Below are 27105 nucleotides of genomic sequence, written 5' to 3'. Positions count from 1 at the left end.
CTGCTGTCTCCCTTGCAGAACTTCAGACACTGTCTTCTCTTAGAGAAAAGCTGCAAGATGACTACTACTCATCAAATTACCTGCTTACTTGTGCAAGTCCTTCCTCATTTAAAAAAACCACACAGGACTGACTAGAGAGACTGCAGGAGAATCCTAACACACTGATGACTGCTGGCAAATCCTCCAAACGGGAGAACCTGTCCTATTGGCTAAGAACCTAAATGTTCCTTTTCCAATATATTTTAACATACATATGTATAAGGAAGACCAGTAATTGCTGTAAGAACAGTTTTTCTCAGTTCAATCTCGTAAGCTGTGTTGTATCACCAGGATGCACTGCAATTCAAACTGGTATCAGTTGGTGATTAAGTACATATCAAACTGAATTAAAATCTACTAGATCTAATATTTACTTATGTGTTTTTCAGGACTTCACCTTTTTACTTAGCAGTCAGAACTACACAGGGAGTTGTGGGATAGTTCAAGTGTCCTAGACACTTGGGAAATAAAGAAGGAATGATGAGTCATTTTGTTAACTTTCATAGCTGAGTCTCTCTTCTCCTTTGCTTGCTAGGAGACAATCTTTGGTTGAAATTATAGTTGAGAATTTTGCTATTATTTTGACAATAAAAAGGTAAGCTTTATTCTAAAAAAAATCCTCAGGAATCTTCTATATTTGATGGTTGGGAATATTACAATGATATGTATACAATAATCTAATCATCTAAACAGAATCTTTACATTTTATGCATCTGCAAATATGGAAGAGTACAGAACCTTTTATAAGAAGTCCATACTGTCTCCAGACAAATTTTTATAAATTTTCATAGCAATTACAAACTTTACCTGTCTGTTTATATGTTACTGTTTAGCTGTGACAATGATTAGCTCTTCCATTTCTTGAGTACAACCCAAGTACTCTTACACAACTGGGTGTGTAAGAGTTGTATATCTTCATCTTTGATTTTTCTCTTGTGAAAAGCTTTAGTTAGCAAGGCAGATTGCTCCACTCAAAATAAGAAAGCCTGTGTAGTATCTGTTTCTAATCAAGTTTTTCAAGACTTGATTTTCTCACTTTTTCTGAAGTTCTCTGATATATAGCAGGGAGGGATGCTGAGCTACTGAAAACAGATGTACAGGTAAAGAAAACACAATGAAAGAAAATCACATACTTTGGAAATGCAGTGGCACTTCTTCCAGCAAAGGGAGACATCATTGATTTCTATTACTGTTTTTTCCATTGTAATAAAGCTGAACTGTGGTACGCTTATTAAACTCCAGCTGTTAGAAAAGTCAACATGCAAGGAATTGGGCTGAGTTGGAAGAAACTGAAAGACAGGATGGATCCATGCAATGAAAACACCAAAACCTCATGGTGTTTTGACTCCAACAGTGACTCAAGACAAATACCTCCTCCTAGATTGAATTTTTGGGTCACCAATAGGTTAAAGAAACATAAGTGAACCCCAAGTAAGCTAAAGATGGGCAGTAAAGTGGAAAAAGTCTGAAGATCAGTCTGAGACATATGTTTCTGTGTATGTATAGAAATCAGAGCTTGTTAGCAGATAAAAAAACTCTGAGCCTTGCTGCATCTTCTCCTTTGATTATTAACCTGACATAACAATGCTATGGATGCAAACACTACTTGGCATATACTAAAGAGTTCACACTGAGGTCAACCACCCAGGTATGTAAGGTAAGCTAATGAATGGCTCTTCAAGGAGAGATCAAAGGCATTGCCCCAGGAGGAAAACTGTTCAAGGACAAACAGAAGGCCAAAGGGGTTGGTACCTTAGAATCAGCAAAGAGATGATGAGAACCAGAATCACAATTCCTGTGAGTGTAAAGACAGCAATAGTCAAGATGTGTGGGCCTGCAGAAAAGAAAAATTGAAAAATAAACACCTTGACAGAGGACACTGAAAAACAATATTATATTTAAGAAATTACCCTCACCCACACATGTCAAGTCACAGTAGCTGAGCAGGGGTATTCTTCGGTCACATCCAAATTGAGACGCTTTGGTAAAGTCCAGCACTGCCTAGAGATGACACGTGCCTGCCCCTTTCACTGCGGGATGAAGCATAACCCAGAGCAGTGCAGTCTTACATCCCCACCTGAGGCATGGGCACTCTGTAGGTACACCCAGGTGGGAAGTAAATTTAACAACACTAAATCTCACATCAGCTCAGCAGCAGTTTCCAGGTGTTCTCCTCTTTAAAAGCAAACCAGGATAGTCCAGGAATAAAAGCTGGCTTTTCTTAGTTAACCACATTCTTAAAAATGAAGCAGCCAGACTTCTCCTTGTAGTAACTCCATAAGAGAAGATGGTGGAGGCAAACCTTGGGTACAAGTCTCTGTGGGATAGGGAGGTAGGTGGGGTAAGCAGTTGACAATTTGAAATCAGAGTCACTGGAAGGCAGGAAACACTGTTTTCCCTCAACATACCCACGGCTTAATGCAAAATGGGCTCCTCATTGACTCCTTTGGATAAGGCTTTCTCTGAAATGGGGAACAAGGGTTTGATCCCTACTGTTTTTATCATTAAATGCAATACTCAGTGATGACTTTCTGATTCAGGCTCTATAATGTATGTCCTTTCTTTTCCAGTCCTTCAGGGTACCCACCCAGTGAGAAAGACATATGTCCCTTTAGAGTGAATTTTCCACAATTTTCCACAATATCTTCTTCAACCAGAGTCTTTGCTGATATAATTTGCTTCAGGATGGGATACACCTAAAGCTTCCACCCAGAATTTCAGCTCATATAGAGTACAGCCAGTAGTGGATTTGAAAGGCATTTCTCACAAAAACTTGTTATCCAAGAAGAGGTCAGGATGAAAAACATGGTACAGCTTTTAACATACGCAGACTTTTCAACATGTCGCACCTGGGTTTTCCCCTTATTGGCCCAGTTGTTTAATATCATCCTGTAGTTGCTGTAGACAGAGCTTTGGAGACTGTGGAATCATTTCTGAACACTTCTGTAGACACTGTGTTGGGACAAGTGCTACTGAGTGGACTGTACTCTTCAATAGGAAATTCATATCCTATAGAGGGAGAATAATATGGTGGCAGCACAAAGCTAGTAAAGTGTCCTTGGAAGCTCTTAGGTGCCAAACAATTTGAAAATCAGGCTGTTCAGGCATCTGAGGACTTAGACCCAAAACCGCAGAGCACACAAGAGTCCTAATCCTGAGCAGGCAGGCAGGACAGCCAAGGCTGGGAACTATCTGAGGTTGCAATTTTGGTTGTCTTAATGTGGAAAAGCAAACTGAAGCCTGTCTTGGGTCAGTTCTTGAAGCTCAGGAGTACTGAGAATGAAAGTTGCAGCCATCAACTTCCTTTGAAAAGCAACAGGCCATCAGTGCAGAGCTTCATCTGGTGGCCACACAGCTAGAGTGTACCTACTCTACTGAGCAAGTCTCTCAGGCAAAGAAGGCAGAGGAGAATCTCGTTTTGCAGATTGCCATGCTGGTTATGGATAGTGAAAGAGCCCGGCTACTCAGCCTTACTGGGGCTAATGCATTTCTGCCTGTGCCCAGAAACAGAAATAAAGGCACACAGAAAACTGATAAAGTGTAAAAATTAATAAATAAATAAAAAGCAACGTGACACACACCAGATGCCTTAAGAATCAGGCAGCAACTGAGCAGGGATTTTCAACACACCGATGTAAGTGTCTGCATCTGACATAGAATTCAATTTAGGAACAACTCTGGATTTTGGAACCAGCTTTCCAGCTTTGATTTTTCTTGTTCTGTGTATCACTTCTCCCCACGTTCTTTCTGTGTGCTCATCCCAGCATCAGTCTCAGGGCCTCCTAGTAACTTAATATTAGTCTGATGCTCTCCACTGAAAACTGTCAGTACTACTGTTTCCCTCTGCCAAGAAGGGACATTAAGTCACCACTATAAAACGACAGATACATGAGAATGTGCAAAGCCATTTGGTATGAAGTCTCTAAAACTTAACGTCTGTGAATCGTGGCTTGCAGTTCAACAGTCGGCAGGTTGTAAATTCCCATGGAAGGGCTGTGGGACCACAATTTCCCGTTCCTGAGGCTCTGCTACCACCTCCTGGCTCTTAGTATTACAACACACAAAGGGAGAACGCATCTCAAATTAACTGTTCTCAGATCCTCAGGAACCAGAAATATTTGTGTATTGAAGACTAACCTTATCCATGTTTTGAGCGAAGGTTAAAACTTCCTGAATAATGGGAAAATGTGGATGAAGCCCCTTTTTTTACGGAATGCCAGGAGGAAGGAGGGTAGCAGAACTAGGTCAGGTGTTCTCAATTAGACCTTAGGAAGTAGTAGAGCTCTGGTTGCTGTGTGTGTTCACCTCCCTGGAGGAAAAAACATATTTCTGGTTGGAAAGTTTTGACTGGCCTTGGCAAGGCATGGTGATTACTTAAACTTTGGCCATAAAAAGTTGCCCTTTGGGGGAATATATTTATTCAGAATCACACTGAAGGAAGGTTTATTTAAAAAAAAAAAAAAAAAGTGAAAACAAAATAATCAAGTGCCTGTGGGAGGTGGTTTTACTTTGGTTTAGTATAGTTTGGCTACAGTCAGGCCTTCATTAAGCGCTGAATGTTAAGCTACTGGTTTGTAGACATTGGCATTCTGCAGTTCCCATTTTTGTTTTGCACTTCTGCAGCAGCTTCAACCAAGGACATACTCAAGGGAATGTTTTAAAAGATACGAAGTTCCACTGACAACACAGCATGTTGTGGGGCCCAAGGGATGGATGAGAATGGGACTGGAGTCACACCGAGAAGACTGATGCCAGCAGTACACAGCTCAGGGAGCTGGTGCAAGGAGACTCTGTGGCTGACATGTGCGGCATTGCTGTCTCTGCACAAGCAGGACTTGTGGTGATACCAAGGGAGACCAGAGATTTGACCAGACTTGAGAAATGAAAGCTCCACTGAACTCTCTCTGCTCTTCCCAGAGCTGTCTAAATGGAGTCTTGTCAGTGCTGCTGCCTGCTCCGGACAGTTCCCATGGGTCCCTGGCAATGAACAACTACCTCTGCTTCTCTTAGGAGGGGTAAACCCTAATTTGAAGTCATCTGATTTACTTTACTGAGGAATAAAAACATTTGAATCCATGTACCACCTTACTGCGAATGGACTCTTATTTAGCAGAAGGTGTTTGTTTCTCCAGTTATTGCTTTACCTATTCCCTAATGTTAGGTAAGCAGTACAGCAGACTAATGGAGGCCTTTAGCAGAGACCTTTAACAGTGGCACCTTTGGACACTCACTGATGGGAATGACTCAGGTGAACACTAACCCACCATGCACTAACCCTTGCAACCACTACCACTGCAATAATTTTTATCCTGCATATCATACCCTGAAGCATATGCCTTTCCATTGCCAATCACCACGTGGCAGCAGTCTAAATGGGGAAACAATCCCAATCTGATCAGACTGACAAGGCTACTACTCTGCTATGCTGAAGAACAAGGGATTTCATACGTTCTGTCTAGGAGTCACCAAAAACTCAGAAGAAAAGGAGGTGATGATTTCTGGGATTTCAGATTTAAACTTTGGGTATAGATAGAGCAATAACCTATTTTCCCATTGCCTTCCTGCAAAGAGCCAGCTCTCCAAAGAAACCCGTCCAGAGAAGCACCCTGAGTCTGCACAGTGCTGTGTCCTCTCCCCAGTTCCCTACAACAAGGATAAAGGGGCAAGCAGAAGCCCTGTGCTGCATCAGCAATACAGAAATGCAGAGTCAGATAACTCATCATAACCTTAACTCTGCTGCCTTTCCTGAACAGTCTTTCAAGCAATTCATAACCCCACCATCTTCTAGTGAAGGTTATACGTTCAGGGGTGACCTCTTCCATAACACGCCATGGTAGTACCCACAACCACTGGTACAGTATGGAGTCTACAAGATACTTAGTAGCGCCTAAACAGAAATGCAGGTTTAGAACTGGGCTGGACGCAGAGAACATGGGCAGTTGGGGCAAGGAAAGGAAAGATGCTGTTCTGCCCTCAGGTCCTGCTGTCACTGGCTGGGGCAGTGTGAAGGTGGCATGCTAGATTGCACAGCAGATGGATTTTAGAACTGTTGACTTGTCTTTGAAGAAGAGGTAGGTTTAATGGGTGTCTCACCAGTGCCTGGAGTATCACTGGGCAGCTTGTGGTTCTTCCAGACAAAATCCGGAATGGCAGTCGCCACGCGTGTCTCGTTCTTCTGAGTGTTGAAATACAGAAGGATACTGAACTATGAGTGTAGGAGGGAAGAAATGCAGTCAGCAGCTGTGCTCTCCCTCTTCCGTCCCTTGCTTTAAACTACCCTTAATAAATGTGTTGCCCAAACTCAAACTAATTCTTGCTCTTTCTGCTACAGTGGTGCATTCCTCAGCTTAGCCATATGTTTGGTTGCCATATTCTTCCTCATTCCTCCCCTCTCTCTGAAAAGAAATGTATCAGTCCCACAAAATACCAACTGCACTTTACTTACTGAATCACCAGATTACATCAATCCTGTCAGTCTCCAGAACTACTCTCATGACCCCTCCTGGCATGCACAGCATGCCTTGGCACGCCACCACTTCTGCTGTAGTTATTTTCATCATTCTTATGCAATAGTACAGGGTATTTTGTTTTTCCTTTCACATATAAGGTTGAACAGTTCCTCCCTGGACATACATACATGAGTTGCAGTCTGTGACGTATACAGCAGGGTCAAATTGGTATCAATGTCTCCAAATTCATCTAGAGTCACAGGACCCAATACACCTGTAGACACAAGGAATTAGTCAGAGGGCTTGCATTCTCAGAAACACAAATATGTGGCAGGAAGGATGGGATATATAAAAGGATTTCTCATGCTCTGGATATTTTTCTTCTTCATGTACATGCTAGAATACATATCAGCTTATTGTGGTGCTACTTCTCCCTTAATAACATGCTACATTTTCTCTACAAAATCAATAAAAGACATTGAATTGACTGCACTGAAGAGGAAAGTCTCCCTCTAGCTATAGAAAAATATATTTGTCAGTCTTTTTCAGAATACCAAGAATGTCAGAGTAACCTCTGCTGAAGGGACCATTTTAGAAGTGAGAAGGGAAATTGCCTGTTTCCACCTACAGTTTGAATCTATCAGCAAGAAAGGAAATATAGGGATACTTTCATTCCTCTTACTCTTTTGAGAGCTACCTGCTTAGCTCCAATAATATTATTTTAACCAGGTTCTTTTTCCCTTTAACCTCCTGCCTCTGTATGTCAGCAAATGTGCAGACTGAGAAATCGCCTATGTAGCAAATTCCAGTGATTTTAAGGTCGAACTTCCTAAATACCTCAGTGTGGCTTGACTTTGCTCTCATGAAGTCAGTCACTTCAACAAAAGCACAAGCTTAGCCAATACCCACCACTTCTGAAAGTCTCATTTTTTCCCTTCTTTTTTCAGGAGAGTCTTTTTGATCAACTTCAGCTTGCTCTTTTGCTGCTGTTGCTGATGGCTTATTTTATTTTTCCTAAAGCTCAGCATCATCATTTTAGTTTGGGAATTACCTTCTCCCTTCCTACCTCAAAAACTGATGCTAAGTTTTTCATGGTCTACCTTCTTAATACCAAAATAAATATTGTATGAACAATATTTATACACTATCAGCCTCCAGCACAAGAAAGAATGAAGGTGGTTCAACATCTTTCACTTTTAGGATTTTTTTTTAAAACTAGACCTATTGCTAATGTGGAGCATTAGAGTGTAAGATTATTTTGGATAAGTAGAAAATTTTGTGCAACTTACCTTTCAAATTTAGAGTGAAACTAAAGAGATGAGTTTACTGATACTCAAAAAAGGATGCTGTCTCCAGGAGGAATTATAAACTATATTTTGCTAGGTTTGGAATACCATGGTTAACTCAAAGATAAGCCTAAAACCTGCTAGGCCTATTAGGAAAATCTGGGAAACTTCTACACATGTGTTCGCTGAGAGTGGATGGGACATAAACACAAAGCTTTGGGTTGTCATTTTGGTACAGATCTCTGATGTGAAGTGACAGCTGGGACTTTCCTTCCAGAGAGGTAGCGTTGTCACTTCTTTGTCTAAGTATTGCCTCTGTCTTTTTCTAATGATCAAATTCTGTGATTTTAAGCCCATGGCCTACAAAAGCCCATTAGTGCTAGACAACCTGTGAGAGGAACAAGAAAGTGGACTAAGAAGAGCCAACCAATTGCCATATGGCTTACACTCACATTGTCAGGCACCCAGGCCCACGATGGCTTTGTAAACTGGAAAATGGCTGAAACTACTTCAATTAAAGCTTACCTAAGAGGATTTCAGAGTAATTTTGAACATCAATCATATTTCATACATACTGTCCTTAAGTCAAGACTAGACCTCTGGGGGAAAGCTTAGAAATACCACTGTTGTGAATTAACAACCTGAATGTCAGGTTGCCTCTGGAGGAAGCATGAACTGTGAAACCCACCTATATGCTTCACTCTTCCAGCTTCTTTCTCATTCTCCAAATAGTCTCCCTATAGAGAGTTCATCTCTTTGTCAAAAGAATGACACCAGCTTCAGGTCCTCATCCCTGTCCTCCATTTCTGATGGCTGGGAAGCTCTGTCTCTCCTCCTTCCCCCACCCCTCCATAGGCAGCAATATTCTTTAAATGTGCTTTGTACTTCAAAGCACCAGGAAAGATGCAACAGCCCAGAAAGGGGTCTGGTTCTCAAACAGTCTTTTGCTAATTGCAGTGTTTCAGATTATCATCATCATTTTTATTTTCTATCTCTTCTAAGGTGATTCTGAATGACTGCTATGTAGTGCTTCTGCTAATACTGAAGATAACATCCTTGGGAAAAATAATAGAAAAAGAAAAAGAAGTGAGAGTAAAACTCATTGAAGGTCTTGGACTTGTTTAGTGTAGAAGTGACTTACCCTAAGAGTGTTTAAAAACAATTTTCTTTCCCCTCATCAATTTAGTGAACCTGCACAGGACTCTACATTTTTTACCTTCAAAGGTGGTATTTCGGGATTCATTGATGAAACTGAGAGGTGACACTGGACTCTGGGAGAAGATAAATTTCTTCAGAATATGTCCAAACAGCAAGACTGCATTAAAATAGCCAACAAGAAACTCATCTTCCATCTAGAACAGGAGAAAAAGAAAAACAGCAATTTGAGAGTTCATGCTTCTGCCTTAAAACCACAATATCTTTGGTGGTCTCCATTTGGCGAAAACTCCAGCATTGAAGACCAGAATGCGCTAAACACTGAGTGAGTAGATGGGCAATGCCACATCAGTGTTCTGTCTTGGAAAAATAAAGGTAAACAAAATATACTTTTGGTGTATGAAGACAGGGAAGTGGTGAAGACTTGTAAGAGGCCAATGTAGAGCTCTGGCATGCTGATCCTGGTGCAAAGGATTCAAGAAATCCTATACTGTAGGTTCTAGGCAGGTCTGCTCAATGGCACCCAAAGCCCCTGGCTTTAGATTAGACTTTCTGTGCAGATAATCCAGTGTGGTGCCAGCAAGTCTGGGCTTCCAGATGGCCACAGCTCAGGGGCAAGGAGCTGTGCCAGAATTTCCAGCAGCCTGCCATAGAGCTGGCACACAAAAAGCGTTGAGCTCAGGCTGGGGGATCTGGAATCCCTGTAAATCCAGCCAGAAGCTTCAGGCTGCCTGCTGAAGAGCTGGAACTCAAAGCCACAAATCCTGGGAGGAAATCTACATGTAGAGTCTGATTCCCAGACAGACAGTAGGAGTATCAGTTTCAGTAAGTAGATACAGGGTTTGCATAGCTTCTGCTTTTCAGGAAATTAAAAAATACATATTTCCTACAGAAAAAAAAGTTCCTGCTTTTGAAGTTTAACTGGAAAGTCCCTGGACAGAAACAGCAATGGTTGCCACCATTTATACATATCTGCACACAAAAATCACTCAACAATTATTAGTTCTGAACTTTCCATGCTCACATCTCAATTACACCTATAGATCTTCGTTAAGTGATGTATTGCAGCTACATAAAAGATTGTCAGTCACTCAGAAGTGGAGTCAGAAGGCCATGTACCTAATAAGTCTCTCTCAAGCCCTGTGAGCATGACACTTGCAGACCAAATTAAAAGCTTGAGTTGAACTTCACGAAGCAGGAATAGGAGACCCTGCATGTTTGCCTTATGATACTATATTTTTACATCATCACAGAATCACAGAATCATTCAGGTTGGAAAAGACCCTTGGGATCATTGAGTCCAACCATCAGCCCTACTCTACAAAGTTCTCCCCTACACCATATCCCCCAACATCTCATCTAAACGACCCTTAAACACATCCAGGGATGGTGACTCCACCACCTCCCTGGGCAGCCTATTCCACTGTCTGACCACTCTTTCTGTGAAAAATTTTTTCCTAATGTCCAGTCTGAACCTCCCCTGTTGCAGTTTAAAGCCATTCCCTCTTGTTCTGTCACTAATCACCTGTGAGAAGAGACCAGCACCAACCTCTCTACAACGTCCTTTCAGGTAGTTGTAGAGAGTGATGAGGTCTCCCCTTAGTCTTCTCTTCCTCAAACTGAACAGTCCCAGCTTCTTCAATCTCTCCTCATAGGATCTGTTCTCCAGGCCCTTCACCAGCTTCGTTGCCCTCCTCTGCACTCGTTCCAGCACCTCGATATTTCTCTTGTATTGAGGGGCCCAAAACTGGACACCATCCTCCAGGTGTGGCCTCACCAGTGCAGAGTACAGGGGGACTATCACCTCCCTACTTCTGCTGGTCACACTATTTCTAATACAAGCCAGGATGCCGTTGGCTTTCTTGGCCACCTGGGCACACTGCTAGCTCATGTTCAGCTGCTTGTCAATTAGAACCCCCAGATCCTTTTCTTCCACACAGCTCTCCAGCCACACCTCCCCAAGCCTGTAGCAATGCATGGGGTTGTTGTGGCCCAAGTGCAGGACCTGGCACTTGGCCTTGTTGAAGCTCATCCTGTTAACGTTGGCCCACACATCCAATCTATCCAAGTCCCTCTGTAGAGCCTCCCTACCCTCATGCAGATCGACATTCCCGCTTAACTTGGTGTCATCTGCAAACTTACTGATGATACACTCTATGTCCTTATCAAGATCATCAATAAAGATGTTGAACAGAAATGGTCCCAACACCGATCCCTGAGGAACACCACTTGTGACCAACCACCAGCTGGATTTAGCTCCATTGACCGCCATCTCTGGGACCGTCCATTCAGCCAGTGCTTGATCCAGCAGACCATTCACTCATCCAGGCCATGAGCAGCCAGTTTTTCTATGAGAATCCTATGGGGAACTGTGTTGAATGCTTTTCGAAAATCCAGGTAGACAGTATCCACAGCTTTACCTTCATCCAATAGTCGAGTCATCTTGTCATAGAAGGAGATCAGGTTTGTCAGGCAGGACCTGCTTTTCATAAACCCATGCTGACTAGGCCGGATCCCCTGGTTGTCCATTATATGACTTTTAATGGCACTCGAGATGACCTGCTCCATGACCTTCCCTGGCACCACGGTCAGACTGACAGCTCTAGAGTTTCCTGGATCGTCCTTTCTGCCTCTCTTGTAGATGGGTGTCACATCTGCCACCCTCCAGTCCAATGGGACCTCCCCAGTTAGCCATGACTTCAGCTAAATCATGGAAAGCAGCTTGGAGAGCACATCTGCCAACTCTTTCAGCACCCTTGGGTGTAACCCATCCAGTCCCACAGACTTGTGTGCATCCAAGTGGTGTAGCAGGTCTCTGACCACTTCCTCTTTAATTGTGCTGACCTCATTCTGCTTCCCCTCCCCATCGCCCAGCTCATGAGTCTGGGTGTCCAGGGAACAGCCAGTTCCACTGCTAAAGTCTGAGGCAAAGTTGGCGTTGAGCACCTCAGCATTTTCCTCATCCTTTGTTGCTATGTTTCCCTCTGCATCCAATAAATTTTCCCTAATCCTCCTTTTGTTGTTAATGAATTTATAGAAACATTTTTTATTATCCTTAACAGCTGCAGCTAAGTTGAGCTCTAGCTGCGCTTTGGCTCTCCTAATGTTCTCCCTGCATAACTTCACTACAACTTTATAGTCTTCATGAGAGGCCTGGCCCCTCTTACAAAGGTCATAGATTCTCCTTTTGTTCTTGAGATCCAGCCAAAGGTCCCTGTTTAGCCAGGCCAGTCTCCTTCCCCATCTGCTTGTTTTTCAGCACGTGGGAACAGCCTGCTCCTGTGCCTTTAAGACTTCGTTCTTGAAGTATGACCAGCCTTCCTGGACTCCCATATCCTTCAAGGCAGCCTCCAAAGGGATTTTGTTAACCAGTCTCTTGAACAGGTCAAAGTTTGCCCTCCAGAAGTCTAAGGTGGCAGTTGTACTAACCCCTCTCTTTGTTCCTCCAAGGATTGAAAACTCAATCATCTCATGATCACTGCACCCTAGACAGCCTCCAACCTTTACCTCCCCCACAAGCTCTTCCCTGTTCACAAGAAGCAGGTCCAGGAGGGCACCTTCCCTGGTCGGTTCACTCACCAGCTGCGTGAGGAAGTTATCCTCCACACATTCCAGGAACCTCCTGGATTATTCCCCCTCTGCTGTGTTGTGATCCCAGCAGATACCCGGGAGGTTAATGTCCCCCACAAGAACAACGGCAAGTGACCACAAGATTTCTCCCAACTGTTTGTAGAAAGCTTCATCCACCTCACTGCTTTGGTTGGGAGTCTATAGCAGACTCCCACAGCAAGATCTGCTTTATTGGCCCTTAACCTAATCCACACACTCTCAACCCCGTTATCACTATACTAGATTTCTGAGCTCTCATAGCATTCTCTAACATACAGGGCCACTTCACCACCTGTCCTTCCCTGTCTATCCCTCCTGAAGAGCTTGTAGCCATTGATTGCAGCACTCCAGTTGTGTGAGGCATCCCACCACATTTCTGTTATAGCTACTATGTCATACTTCTCGTGCTGCATCATGGCTTCAAGCTCCCCCTGTTTGTTGCTCATACTGCGTGCATTGGTATAGATGTACTTGAGATGAGCTAATGAATCCTACACCTTTTTGTGAGTGTGGGCCCCATTTCTTACCAGTCCCTTCTCAGGTGCTTCCATGATTTCTAAATATCTATCCCTTCTCTCAGATGAAATGGCAGAGGGAGAGCCCTCACCAGTCCACCATCCTTCAAGCCTTGGCATGTTTCCCTTGAGCTTATTCCTAACAGGCCCAGTTATCTTCCCCTCCCCCCTCATATCTAGTTTAAATCATCACAGCAGGACAAAATGTCATCCTGCAATAACGTAAGAAAATATCAGCATAGAAGCATGATGGGGGATGATTACAGCTGCATTTTTAGTTTTCATTTCCTAGTTTATGAACATGAATTGAATGCAATAATCAGATATAAAATAGTGTGGTTACCAGGACAGCATCCTCAGTCTTTGTGGTATTCAAGTCATAATTAGCTGGTGGCAGAGTCAGGACAAGTACATTCTGCATGTAACGGGCTGAGTTGTTGTTCCCGAAGTACATGTTACTGCAAAAGCAAAGCACAAGAACCCCACGAACAATCAGCAAGAGAGACAGTGGTAACCATGACAGAATCACTCTCCTCTCCCCAGCAGCATTGTTACTTAACAGGTTAAAAAAGTAGTTCTAAACATAAAATTTCATCATGGACAAAACTCTCTAAGTTCTTCATTCCCTGATGCCAGCTTCTATGCTTAACTACATGAAAAGGTAATATCAAAGAGATCTGGCAATCTGAAACTCAAAGGTTGCAGTGAATTATTGTTATTATTGTAACTGGCTTCTGTCCTTTTTATTTCCTATTCTTTCAAGCAGGAGTTTATATTTATTAAAACCAAGTCTCTTCTTGGAATCCACTGTACCACGATCTGTAGTTTCTTTGTGTTATTGTGCATGTTTCCGGCTTCTTCTGCACTCTTCTGCATGTTCCTCTTAATTTTGATATTTCCTGCTAGAATTGATCACAGCAGGATTTGCACTAAAAGCATTTAACAGGAAGGCATGAAACAATCAAGAGACGTGCAGAGAGAAGCTTATTGATTTATGTGTTTAATTCAGTGAGCTAGGAAAATCAGAGGAAACTATCTGAACTTGAAAACTATGAAAAGGTTGTAGCTTTCAAGTACCTTTGGTTTCATCACCCTGACAGGCCATCTGGAAGTGTTTCACAGACCAGCAACCACTGGATTCACATGTTACAGAGGAATTTAGCAATAGATATTAGTGTCAAGTGGCAGCACCTATCATTGCTATAGCTAGATTGATTAAAAAATCATTATATGAGCCTTCTCTCATTATTCATGTTTGATCGTCCTTTTATTTTTTCAGTTAGTACTGTATTAAGAATTTTTAAAGACCACAGGCTCTGCTCCACGGCCATCAGATGGGATCCTGACACCAGAGCCCTGTCCCTCCCTTTCCCTGAACCTTCTGACTTTTACACTGCGCTTTTCACCCAGACGAATTTCAAAGTGCTTTTCATTCAGGCTTGGACTGAACTAGCCAGGTGAAAAAGAAACTTCCTTAGACTCAACCAGACTGGATAATCCTACAGCATCCCACCTGCCCTGAGGGAGGCTTAAACACTGTGTGTCCTGGCTGCTGGCAGGCTCAGAGCTGAACAAAATTTAAATCCATCACTTTGTCTGAGGGACCTGACTCCTGGAGAAGGTTGGGACCTTGCCTACTGTCTTCTCCTACAACTTGAGTTTGGATCTAATATGTGACTGTATTTTGTTTCTGTTTTAAGAAGAACATAATTTGAGATATTCAGCAAAACCAGGGGTATATAGCAAATTTAAAGAGGGCAGCATATAAAATGGGATAAGGCAGTTGTGTATATCAGAAGGATGCATATCACAGCAGAGAAGCCCCTAATCGCCCTCACCTATTGTGAGGCCACAATTATACATGCAAGACCAGTAAGTAAAAGCACTCATGCACTTAAGTCTCCATTGTGCATTTATAAAGAACCAGGAATTGTGGCCAGTTGCCTCAGGAAAAGCAGCTGGGGATTCCTAGTGCCTGGATAAAGTGGTGGAAAGCCTAAAGCTCTTAGAGGCACTTCTGTAAAATATATATGATGAACTTGAAGGTGAACAGGACAGAGAAGATCCTATTAGAACTTGAACTACAGGCTCCAGTTTGGACCCAAAGGTTAAATGACTAAAGTCATGAATCCACAGTGCCTCAGCCCTGCCCTGTCGAGGTCAGCTTTAGACACAAGGGCTGGGCAGTCCCACAGGCCCTGGAAGTTCATGGATTCTTTTGCTACATCACCAGTGAAATAAGTAGGATTGAGACATGGGCACATACATTTGCCCTGTGATCATCCATACCATTAAGCTGCCAGCACAGTCCCAGACATGGTTTTGTTCTAGGCCAGCTAGCTTTCTCTGAGACTGTACTTGCTATGGTGACTGGACCCATACCCAAAAAGCAGTTTGGACATCTACATTTAGCCATACGATGTGAGCTGTGCTGTGTCACTTAGGCTAACCGCCAGAGTTCATCTCTAAGTCCTCATATGCAGACAAAGCTTCTGAGGCTACCATTGATAAGGCCAGTTTATATCAGTCCTCATCTATAAAGATGAAATTGAACAACAGAAAACTTAGGTTGTATACTAAGAAACGTCTCTGAAAAGTTAGATTTATGTAGTTACAAAGATGTCAAAGAGACGGTTATGAAGTGGAAGAGTTATAAAGTGGAAGAGATAGTTGTACCACTCTTGAATCATTTAAAAATTGAATAAATGGAGCCTAGAAATATATACTATACGCCACATTTACATAATGGTCTGGTTGGGCAGAGTGTATGAAAAATGTACAATATCTCATATGAACAACTCACGACCATTCTGACTTTGGACTCTGTGGTTCTCTCATGACTTCCTGCACTGAGGAGTCCACAGATGGACCTGTGGACCCCTACCTGCTCTGTCACTGCCTTAGAAAAATATTATGTGAACTAAAGGAGATGTTGTAGAGGATGTTGTAGTGAATGTGCCACAAATTAAACACTAGGCAACTTAGATAAATGGTAAGATATGAGGAAAGATAGCAATGGAAAACATTTTTTGAGAGAGCATTTCTTCAACAAAACAGTTCTACTCAGGTTATTTCCATCATCTCTATCCTTCAGCAAACTTCAGAGAACAGAGGAAAAGCAAAGGTGATACTTTACTTGAAGAGATCTATCAGGATGATAACAATGTCCTTATCCACTTCCGCCGTCCCCAGGTCTGTGCTCACATCAGCTGGAGAGCCACACATGATGATCACTACAGATTGGGCAAAAATGGGGACAGATTTGTGAAAGGTACAGACAAGAAGAGGGCATTTGGCTGCTCCTCCGTGCTTGAGTAGCAGGCAGTAGAACATTGCTGGGCTAAGGCACATTACCTGCACTCTGCTGAGAGCCAGGCACAGAGCTACAGCCTCTCTACCCTAAGACTGGGGTATCTGAGGGAAAGTGGTAAAAGGCGGCTCAATGTCTGCACCATTTTCTGTCTGATTGCACCAGAGCACTACCATTATCTCACTCAAATAAGCATTAGCAGTTCCGATGCAATACAGGCTACTGAATATGAACATTTCTAAGTTAAATGGCATTCAAGTAATAGTGTTATTGGCTTACTTATTACTCTCTCATTCACTTGGTCTGCTGATGTCAGGTGCTTAGTCTTAGGAGAAGATGAGGTGTTTACTCATCCTCTTTTCTAGTTTAGATGGATCACTTCTGGAGTGCCACTTGTTGGCACCAATGAGGCCTATATATGTACCAGGGCTGCAAACACAGGAATGGTAGAGAGCTAAACATTCTTGTAGTATCTAAGGCCCTTCTTATGAGGAGTTGTGATTCCTGGATTTCTGAATCTTTCACAAAACAGAGCTTGTGCCTAGATGGGATAATTCATCCCAAAAGCTCTCTGAAACCAGGATGTTCCCCCATATTTTATGGGGATGGAGAGAGAAATCTAGGAACTTTGTGCCATTTTGTGTTTGCATCCATGTGAAATGGTATATCTGCATTTCTCCATGGAAAGACTATCCTTAAAACATAGCTAAGGGGTAGGTCTGATTTCCTGGGAAGAACAATTTACCTGAAGGGGAGAATGCACCTGCAGCCCCCCCTTACCATTGCTTTTCCGGTTTGGATCTGTCACAGTATTTTTAAGCTGCTCCGGAGTCCTTAAAATCTCCTTGAACTTCAGTTTTTCAGAGAAGTGTGTGATCCCAGCTTCTAGCGCATTTATGTACCTGACACAAGGGAGCACAGAAATTGTCAGAAAATTGCTAACAACTCCTCACATTCTCCTAAGTAAGCCAAAATGCGAGATAGGATGTTTACAGCACACAAGAGTGTTTGTAAGGCGGTATGGAACACTTTTTTCTGCAGCAATAGAAGAGAGAAAATCAATACAGGGCATGAAAGACTCAGAAGTGTTTGGAAAGTCACCCAGAGGTATTTGAGCCTGGTTGTACAAAGGATGGGTTTGGAGAATACAATGATGTAATAAGACATTAACAATTAAGAAAATAAATCAGGGATATGAGGAAATTACAGTAAGTAAGACTAAGTGGGAGGCAGAGCCAAGGAGCTCTAAGACATCAGTGGTAATCTTAAAAGACACATGTGAAGGTTCAAAGGAGTAAATGGGAGCTGCAGAAAGAACTGAGATAAAAAACACACATCTACCCTGACTGTGGAGAAGCAAAGGAAGGAAAGTAGCAACAAAAAAGTCCCTATACTGAGGCAGTTAAAACTTGAAGGGGAAAAATGAGGACAGCAAAAAAAATCCAACTGAGTAAAAGCTAGCCAAAAGACTAAGCAAAACCAGCCAACTCCTAAATCCTGTTCTTGCCTCAACTTGTGTCTGAGAAGAGACATTCTGTCTGAAAGTTAATGCAGAGGGAAAAACAGAATAAATCTCTTTGTTTTCAAACTGCTTAACTTTTGATCTAGCAACACTGAGATCCCATACCTATAAACTACTAAATATCTTTTGCCTCCCATTTTTTTTCAGGAATAGAATCATTAACCATTAATTTACAGGAACATATACATAGTTGAGACGTAACCTGATTTTGCTATCACTGTGGGTATTCACTTATTTTCATACATATATGGGAAAAAATTTATCCCTTGCAGTATAACTTGTGCTTTAGCAAAAATGGATTTTTAAAATTAGTTCAAAAACCTTCAAGCTGACAGTTTGTATTAAAGCAGAATGAGAAGCATTTTTACAACTATATTAGGGTGAAAAATGGGCAGAGATACAAAATTTATTTTAAATTTATTAATTCAACAATAAAGAAAAGAAGCTTGAACAATTTTGAAGTCATAAAAAACGTCCTGAACAGAAGTATTAATAAAGACAAGGTAAGAAGCACTTGCATTGACTTCCCTGAAAGGTATGAAACCTGCAGAATTAAAGGGATTTAGCTAAAGTGTGTGTAGTGCATTGGCAATTATAGCTGCAGATATGGAGAAATAGGGATTGTAGTAAGAGAGAAGGAAAGTGCACGGATGTTTCAAAGTATCAGAGAGGTAATCATAGCAATTAAATCATGTGTTCAAGTTGCTATCTATACCAAAAAAGAAGGAGGAAACAACAACAGTCCCTAAATATCTACAAAATGGTGAATAGGAGATCAGTTTTTAGACCCTTTAATTCAGAAAAGAAAATTAAATTCTGTATACAAAATATTCTGTAAGTCCATGCTTATATCACTCTGAAGCCAATACAGTCATAAATTTTGCTTAAAATTCTGTAAGTTTCTCAGGTTATGAATTGGAAAGAAAATTGTAGTTATTTCCATGAATTGTTGGCTGCCTCTGAGCTACATCTATAAAATTGGTAGGAGAAATTAGATTTTTTTTTTTCATTTATCAACATTTTATGTCCCAAAATTGAAAAGAAATTCAAAGGAGCATGGAAACACTCACATGAGCTGAAAATTGAATAAGAGTCAATAATAGAAGAATAATGATAAATATCAGTATATTAAAGAGCCTATTTGACTAAAAACAGCCTTTGATTTTAGGCAAGGAGAAAACCCAGCATTCTTGAGAATCAAGCATAGGCTAATGTTTCAGGTCACAAAGTGAAAACTGTCTCCTTTGCTCCAAATTGGTGAGAGCACAGCTTAAACTCTGCAATCATCGGGGTCATTTTGTTCAAAGAAAGATACAGTTTGAACTTTGGAAATGTTTTGGAGTAACAATAGTGACCACAGACTGAAGCCATTAATGTGGAGAAACATTACAAGAGCTTGAAAAGACCCCTGAACTAAAAAGGCATCTTTGCAGAGCCCAATGGAGGAGCCTTTCATATCACACTACTTACATCAAGGATGCAGTAAAAAGGTATTTTCAGCAAGGACAACATGTGAGCTATGCTGTCCACAGGAAAAGCCAAGGCTTGAGAATACTTCAAAGTAGACTGAGTAAAACATTCAGATATGCAGTACAGCTAAAGAGTATAATTCATCTTTTCCTTCTCTCATTCCTTGGTAGCCGTAAGGCACCTCCCAAAGTGTAGGACTTGAAGGATAGCTTGCAAGAACCATGTCTGAGGATGGAGGTGGAGTTTATCAACAGCCGGGTCAGAGGTGGATCCGGATCTTACCAGAGGCATGCCTCCGAGTTTTCATTCCTCTTGTAAATGTAGGCAGATTCCCAGATTGTGGTTTTGAATGGTAGCTGAGATTCTTTCCAAAAATGATAGAAGAAATCATTCACTTTCCTGGCTGGGGTCAGAAGGCGGGTTAGGTTTACTTTGTAATCACAGGACAGTCCAAAACTCCCTACAGAGATCAGAGGCAGGCTCAGTGTTGTTTCAACTCTGAAAGGAGAGACAAGAGGACAAGTCTGAATGGATTGCTGTCACACCAAAGCAGCTACCACACGATTTCCATCCTCAGCTCCCTCTCTTCTTGTGCCCTGCATTAGTTTAACAGCAATCTGAACCTGAAACAGAAGGCTCCTCAACAACAGAAGCAGATTTCAAGTCAGTATTAGCACCGAAAAGACCTGTTGAACTGGTCCAGGTAGTTCCTCTCACTGCCCCCAGTTCCGCGAGCCCTTTTGGGTACCATACATCATTTCAGCCCAAGAGCTGTGACAGGAATACAAAGACTCAAGGACCCATCTGAATCTGCTCCGTGGCTGCCATTAACATGGGATGGGTTTGATCTCTTTATTGGGGCAGTGCTGGAGGCTGACAGCTTTTTGTCATCAGAAGAGCTTTACTCCTACAACTCGAAGAAGTCTTAGTTTCACTATGGCATATTTTAGGAGCTGTACAACAGCAGCAGTCAGGGAGAAAAACTAAGACAAACCCCTACTGGCAGGGAATTTGTAAAACAAACAATTTTTTATCCACAGAGACAGTAAGTTTTTAAGAATAAAAGTCTTTTCCTAGATGCTGCCATCTTATCAGACTAGACTCAAAATATTTTAGTTCTTTTATGGTAAGTGTTTTTTTATGACAGGGAATTTTCCCTGCAAAAAAACATGGCCATTAGAATTGTTGGCATTATTGTGACAAAACTATTTTCCAGGTAAAGGCCACTTACCAAATTACAGGGTTTATACTTGTTGAAACAGAAACAGACGCAGATGATGTAATAAGTAATGCCAAGGAGAGTATTTCACTAATGAAACAGACCTTTTTCTGACAGAATAGAATAGAATAGAATAGAATAGAATAGAATAGAATAGAATAGAATAGAATAGAATAGAATAGAATAGAATAGAATAGAATAGAATAGAATAGAATAGAATAGAATAGAATAGATCTCCATTGGAAGGGACCTACAGTGATCATCTAGACGAACTGCCTGACCAAAAGCTAAAGCGTGTTATTAAGGGCATTGTCCAAATGCCTCTTAAACGCTGATGGACCACCTCTCTAGGAAGCCTCTTCCAGTGTTTGACCTCACTCTCAGTACAGAAATGCTTCCTAATGTCCAGACTAAACCTCTCCTGCACCATTATCATGCATCCTATCACTGGGTACCAGAGAGAAGAGATCAGCACATCCCTCTCCACCTCCCTTCCTCAGGAATCTGTAGAGAACAATGAGGTTGTCCCTCAGCCTCCTTTTCTCTAAACTAGACAAGCCCAAAGTCCTTATTCACTCCTCACACAACATTCCTTCCAGCCCTTTCACCAGCTTTGTGCCCTCCTCTGGACACATTGAAGGACCTTCACATCCTTCTGAAACTGTGGAGTCCAGAACTGCACACAGTCCTAAGGTGATGCCGCAACAATGCTGAATACAGCGGGATAATTACTCTTTTTGACCATCTGGTTATGCTGTGTTGGATGCACCCCAGGCTGCAGTTGGCCTTCTGGGCTGCCAGGGCACACCGCTGACTCACATTGAGCCTGCTGTTGACCAGCACCCACAAATCCCTTTCTACAGGGCTGCTCTCCAGCCACTACTCTCCCAGTTTATACTTGTGCCCAGTGTTATGCCATCCTGGGTGCAAAGACTGGCATTTGGACTTGTTAAATTTCATCCCATTAATCATTGCCCAATGGTCTCCTAAATTAGAGATGGTGAAGAAGTTGGAGGTGGACAGTCAGGCTAATCCCAGACCACGTTTGTTACTTCCACTGTTCTGTCACAACATCCCAGAAGTTTATAGAGCTTATAGTGCTTATAGAGCTCTAGCAGTTAACACAGTGTCATTTAATGTCCATCTGATAATCCCAAAATGAAACCCAGAGAGCAGCAGCCGAGTGCAGGCAGCAGCTGGGCCACCACAGGCCCTGCACACTCCTGCCCCGCTGCCCATGGAGCATCCTCCCCACACTTAAAGTGCTGTAATGTAAGGCACTTGGTTCAGATTTGCAAAGCTGTTGCACCATGAAAAAGCCAGCTGCCTGTTTGTTAGTGTTCTTCATTGCTTTGCATAAACTTCCACTATTCATACTTTATACTGGTTTAACAGTGTCACAGTCCGAGGAAAAGACTTCGGCATCATTCTGGGCAGCTCCATATCCAACAGATAGAAAAGCAAACAAAGTTAGGAGGCACAATTAATAAAATTACATATATTGCATAATTTACCATGGTCCTATACATATGTAAGACTTATTCTTTTGATTCTTCCATAAATCAATCACATGTGTTCACTGGTAACATTGTATTCACTTCTGGTCATGCCACTCAAAGAAAAGTATAGAGCTAAAAACAAATAAATCTTAAGGTAAAAGTGTCTCAATCTTCCCAGTATCTCTGAGTGAAAACAAAAGGCTACCAAAGTTTAAAAAGGGAAGTGATTCACATGGGTAACAATACGGCTTTGTATGTCATGACTGATGGGGGTTTTTTAACTGATTTATGCTAGAAGTCTGCAGATTCATCTTACACTTTTCCTAATATCTGAGAATGAACATATTAATATATATTGAATAGAATTATACATGTTCATGTATAATATGATAGTAGAGAGATTCATTCTTCAGGAATGCTTCCTCAGGCAGAGGAGTCAGGATGAAACTGGCAGCTCCCTATATAAACACTCTTTTACTGAAGACGGTTAGGGGTTTTGGATCGTCTCTTGACACATTTAATTCAGGCCCCTCTCAATGACTGAACACCCACCCAGAAGGACCCCTGTTGCTGTAGTACTGCAATGTCTACATGCCTCAAGCCATCATCTCTTTTCTGCTGCTGTTGCTGAAGAGTTAAGTGTTTTGAGCCTTTAATCAATCAATCAACTTACTGCCAGCAATTAAAAAGTTTCCCTGATAGCAATGGCATTTCATCAATGTGCTTTGGGAGGGGATTTTCTTCTCCCTACCAAACATAGTGGCTGTGCATAAGAGTCTTACTTCCTTGACTGTCGACCTCGAGGTTCCTGATGTATCCTAAACGCCAATGTCTCTGCTGGTTTGTTGTACCCAAAACAACTTTGTTCAGCAGTTGATATCTGTAACATCACAATATTAGGGAGAAGAGGTGATACTCACGAGACCATTTGGTAGGTGGCATAAGTGCAAGCAGGTCCTATGACAACGCAGCCAAGGGCACCACTATCCTGCAATGGATCAGAAGGGGTCAGTAGTGGGGACAGTGCAGGGGACTGGCAGAGAGAAGAGGACAGGAGATTGAAGAAAACTTTAGGATTTGAGAAGGAGTCACAGAATTTACCCAGCAAAAGCAAGAACAAGGTAGCAAAGGAGCTAGAGAAAGGTCAAAAGAACAAACCTAGAGTGAAGGAGAGAAGAATCACAGAAAGCTAAGAAAAGGCAGAGGACAGAATGATGCCTGTGAGTATGACCTTCCTTAAGAGACATACTGCGAGTTAGGATTAAAATGTTGCAGTTGTTGCAACTGAACACTCGAAATTACACAGCCCAGCAATGCTTCCATTTGCAGAAGACAGAGGGGTGTACTGTGTATCAGCAAAACGATCAGTTACGTCTATATGAGGCTTTTATGAAAAAAATCCTTTCAGGACCACCAAATGAAGCCTGACCAGTAGCTTTATGTGTCATGAGGACTTGTCTTAACAAAGACTACAGCATGTGTTCATACATTGGTAGATTTGAGAATTCACATTGGATTGACAAAATTTCACTTAAAGGCGACGGTTATTAGACACAAGAAAATTCACCCAAACATGGCTCCTTGTAAGGCACAAATTCTAACTGAAGCTTTTCCCCATATTAGGGTATTCACATAGTTTCTCCCATGTGACTTCTGTGATTTCTAGTGAGAAGTGAGCACTTCATCTTTGCCCTCTGGGCATAGTTCCATATGCATTTCTGTGGTATCAGTGCCAGCCTAATAATCTCTTTGCCCGAACATTCCCATCCTGGCACAGCTCTCTCCTTTGTGTATTTGTGTAAACTGATGGTGAACCAGATCAGGGTCTGTTCCAGTTGGAAACTGACCTTTTTTGCTCTGCTTGGGCCATTTGAGAGTTTGAGTTTGGGGGTTTTTTTCTGGTTTGTTGGGGTTTTTTTTAATGGATTGTTTTGGCTATGTGGCCACACAAAGAACCGTGCAGATATTAAAAAGAGGACAACTTAAGCATAGAAAAAGGAGCCTGAAGCGGAAGGCTGCTTTAGCTGACACTGCCACCAAATGTCTAATGACAGCCTCCAGGAAGCATTCATAGAATCTCTCTCCAGTATTTGGCTGCTTGTCTTCACAAAACCTACAGGAACATCTTCTCTTTGAAAACTTCATTTCCCTGTCAAGTGTTGTTTGAACTGAACAACAGGATCAAAAGTTAATAAGAAAAGACAGAGAGACACATGCGCAGACACACGCAGAAAGAAAGAAGTCTTGTCTTCTTAGGAAATCAACTTAAAGAAGCCTGCTACTCACATAAATTTCCTTGATGAGCTCCACACCTTCACAGGTGCTGGTACGACAGCCTTGTGAGACATACAGTGATGAGGTAAAGCTGTGGAAGGTGGCATCGACTGTAACATTTTCTGCTGTAACTCAAACATAAAAATAAACAGCATCATGACTTGCAGATAACCTCTAATACACTGTATCCCTCTTCTTCTGACACAGGTCTGAGCAGTCTTATGCTAGGATGTCTCCCACCAAAAGGCTACCTACCACCTAATCCCCACTACTTAGGATGAGACTGTAAAATTTGCTCCATTGTGGACTGCTGAATTCTGCTGAGTGTTAGTACTTTCAGGACAAAGTACTTCTAGTGTTGGCCATTATTAGAGACATTTTTTAAGGGTCTGTAGGAAGTAACTGAGAGACCACTTTCCAATAAAATTGGTCAAAATCTCTTCAACTAGAGGGCAGATAGGGAACAGATATCATTTCTTTGGAACCTCTTTTTCCCATGATATTCTAGAGAGTTACAGTAGATTGGTGATATGGAAAGGAGAGGTAAAATATCAAAATCAATAAAAGCAGCATCTGCAGTAACTCTACATGAAGGAAAAACATATGGACTGCAGATTCTTCACACTTCAAGCCATAATGTGATCAACAGAGTGAGTTGAGGAAAATTGTTTTCAGAAAGTAGAGGCTAATCCAGCCAGGAGAGGAAGCAAAGGCATCCCAGTTACTGCACTAGATGGATCTCTGGTCTTGTTTGATCCAGTTCAGCAATTCCCATGTTCCCAATCCCAACTAAACATCTCCAGAAAATCACAAAGGAAGTCTTCCCAAACAAAACACCATGAAAGCAGATATGGTTCTGCCCATCTGTCAAGCACTTCTGTTTTTAAAGAGGGAGATCATTATTTCTGTAAGATCTACATAAGATCAATGGACAGGCAAGGAGCTTGTCTGAGGAGCAGTTTGCTGAAGGTCAGATGAGTAGAAAGCTGTGGCACAAAGTCTGACAAGAAACCACATCAGGAGAGGGATAACCAATACCTGTTGCCTTACCTGTCATCTGGAATTCATTTTGTACCCTTTTCAAGGCTTGCTTCACAGCTAATTTCAAATTATCAGTAGTTGATGGGAAGTCCGAGTAATTCATGAGCATCACATTGATCACATAACTGTTGTTGTTACACTCATTTGAACAAACTTGCTGCAGCAGCTGGAGTGAGAAAAACAAAGGCCAAAGTGCCAGACACAATATCCGTTGCTTCATTATTGCTCAGTTTAGACCCATTGTGTGTGCTCTCTCTTTTCTTTTTCTCTTCCAACCCTCTTTCTTTCAGATACTCTACATTGGTTTTGTTCCTGGATAGGTCAAAAGAGCTCTCCACCCCGTAGATTCAAAGGCAGGTTGTATGATCCTTCTCTCAGGCACTTCCCTATCCCACTCCCTGCCTCCACCTCTGCCCGTCACTCCAGTGTACTAGGTGGCACTTCTGTTTGTGAAAAACTAGCAATAGCAAAACTCAGGAAAGGAGAGAGGCTGAAGGTCGCTGTGAATGTTTGCTCACAGAAAAGCTAAGGCTATAAAACTGAAGCATTACCTGAAACCTTGCCTGATAAAGGCACTAACTCTTCATCACAGGGATGAATTGAGAGAAGGAAGGGGAGGGGACAAGTGGACTGCAAAGACAACTCTTTAAAATGGAAATAAAATACAAGGTCCATTAAAGCCTAGAGGAAAACAGATGGTTACTTCATGTTTGCATTGCCCTACATCTCTGGTTACATGGCCACACCACCTCTGCTGGCTGGGCTCATAAATCAAGGGTATATTTTCTTCTGTTATAAGTTACCAATTTAATTCCTTTAGCTTTTACGATCAAAGCATTTTTTGTGTTGGTAAAAAAATCTGACTTGCAGTCCTCCAGACCAAAGCCTTAATTTCTACTTACAGAGTAGACTCAGCACAAATCTTGTCTGCTTGTAATCTCTCAGCATTGTGCACCAAAGTGCCCCAGGCCTGCCCCAGACTCATTGCTTCCAGGCAGCACAGGTCTCATTGACCATTCCCACCTTGTCAGATGGCTCCTCAAATGGGGGCTAAACATATTCGTACTTTATGTGATGCAAACTTTTGCGTCAGGTAAGGATTAGGAAAGCTGAAGGCCACATCTCAGACCTGTGGGATCAAAGCTAAATTATAAATGGCATCACCAGAAGCATGCAATATAGGACATTTGGTATTGTTCCCGGGTAGGGCTCTTGGGCTTTGCTGAGTATTTTTATTGAGAATGGTGTCAGGGAAGGTAGGTAGTATGAAGGGAAGACAATAAAACCCACAAGCCTTATGGGCAAGTCTGGGCACAAAGGAGAACTGCAAGATAAAAGGAATCAACAGGCAAATTTAAATAAAGTACTGAGTGTGATTGGTCTGAATTTGGGGTGTTTGTGCACACCTACAGCAGCTTCTGTTTTTCTGCTGAAACCTGGACTGCAGCTGTCAGACAATTCAGTTTACTTTTATTACCATCCTGAAATAATTTTAAGACAAACAACAATCAACAACAGTGTAAGTATTAGTGCTTTTGGTATCAAACAGAATTACAATTCCATGGTTTCTTTCAAAGCCTATATTTAAAAGGTGTTGAATACACTTCAAATATATTTGCGCAGACTTTTTACATGATCCTATTTTAATACCAAATATTATTGCTTGAATATTTTTGTACCCAACAACAGAGGAGAGCATGAGCCAGCATTTAAAAGC

At 41.9% G+C, this 27105-nt stretch overlaps 1 protein-coding gene across 1 annotated transcript in view; it reads right to left on the bottom strand.

Annotated features, from left to right (window-relative positions):
* Positions 1–25608, bottom strand: part of GUCY2C (guanylate cyclase 2C) — a 50004-nt gene extending 24396 nt beyond the window's left edge. Inside the window, exons 1-11 of the mRNA XM_074825394.1 lie at positions 25398–25608; positions 24360–24472; positions 22994–23061; positions 19638–19853; positions 17144–17265; positions 16190–16286; positions 13397–13511; positions 8991–9126; positions 6677–6762; positions 6133–6244; positions 1792–1873 (exon numbers count right to left, since the gene is read on the bottom strand). Coding sequence (XP_074681495.1) covers positions 1792–1873; positions 6133–6244; positions 6677–6762; positions 8991–9126; positions 13397–13511; positions 16190–16286; positions 17144–17265; positions 19638–19853; positions 22994–23061; positions 24360–24472; positions 25398–25608 — 1358 coding nt within the window. The remainder of the gene's footprint in view (positions 1–1791; positions 1874–6132; positions 6245–6676; positions 6763–8990; positions 9127–13396; positions 13512–16189; positions 16287–17143; positions 17266–19637; positions 19854–22993; positions 23062–24359; positions 24473–25397) is intronic.
* Between the last annotated feature and the right edge of the window lie 1497 nt (positions 25609–27105).

Source organism: Strix aluco, chromosome 5, assembly GCF_031877795.1.
Source record: "Strix aluco isolate bStrAlu1 chromosome 5, bStrAlu1.hap1, whole genome shotgun sequence".
NCBI lineage: Eukaryota > Metazoa > Chordata > Aves > Strigiformes > Strigidae > Strix > Strix aluco.
Note: the sequence above shows the minus strand (reverse complement) of the source record. Positions and strands in the feature narration are given on the sequence as shown.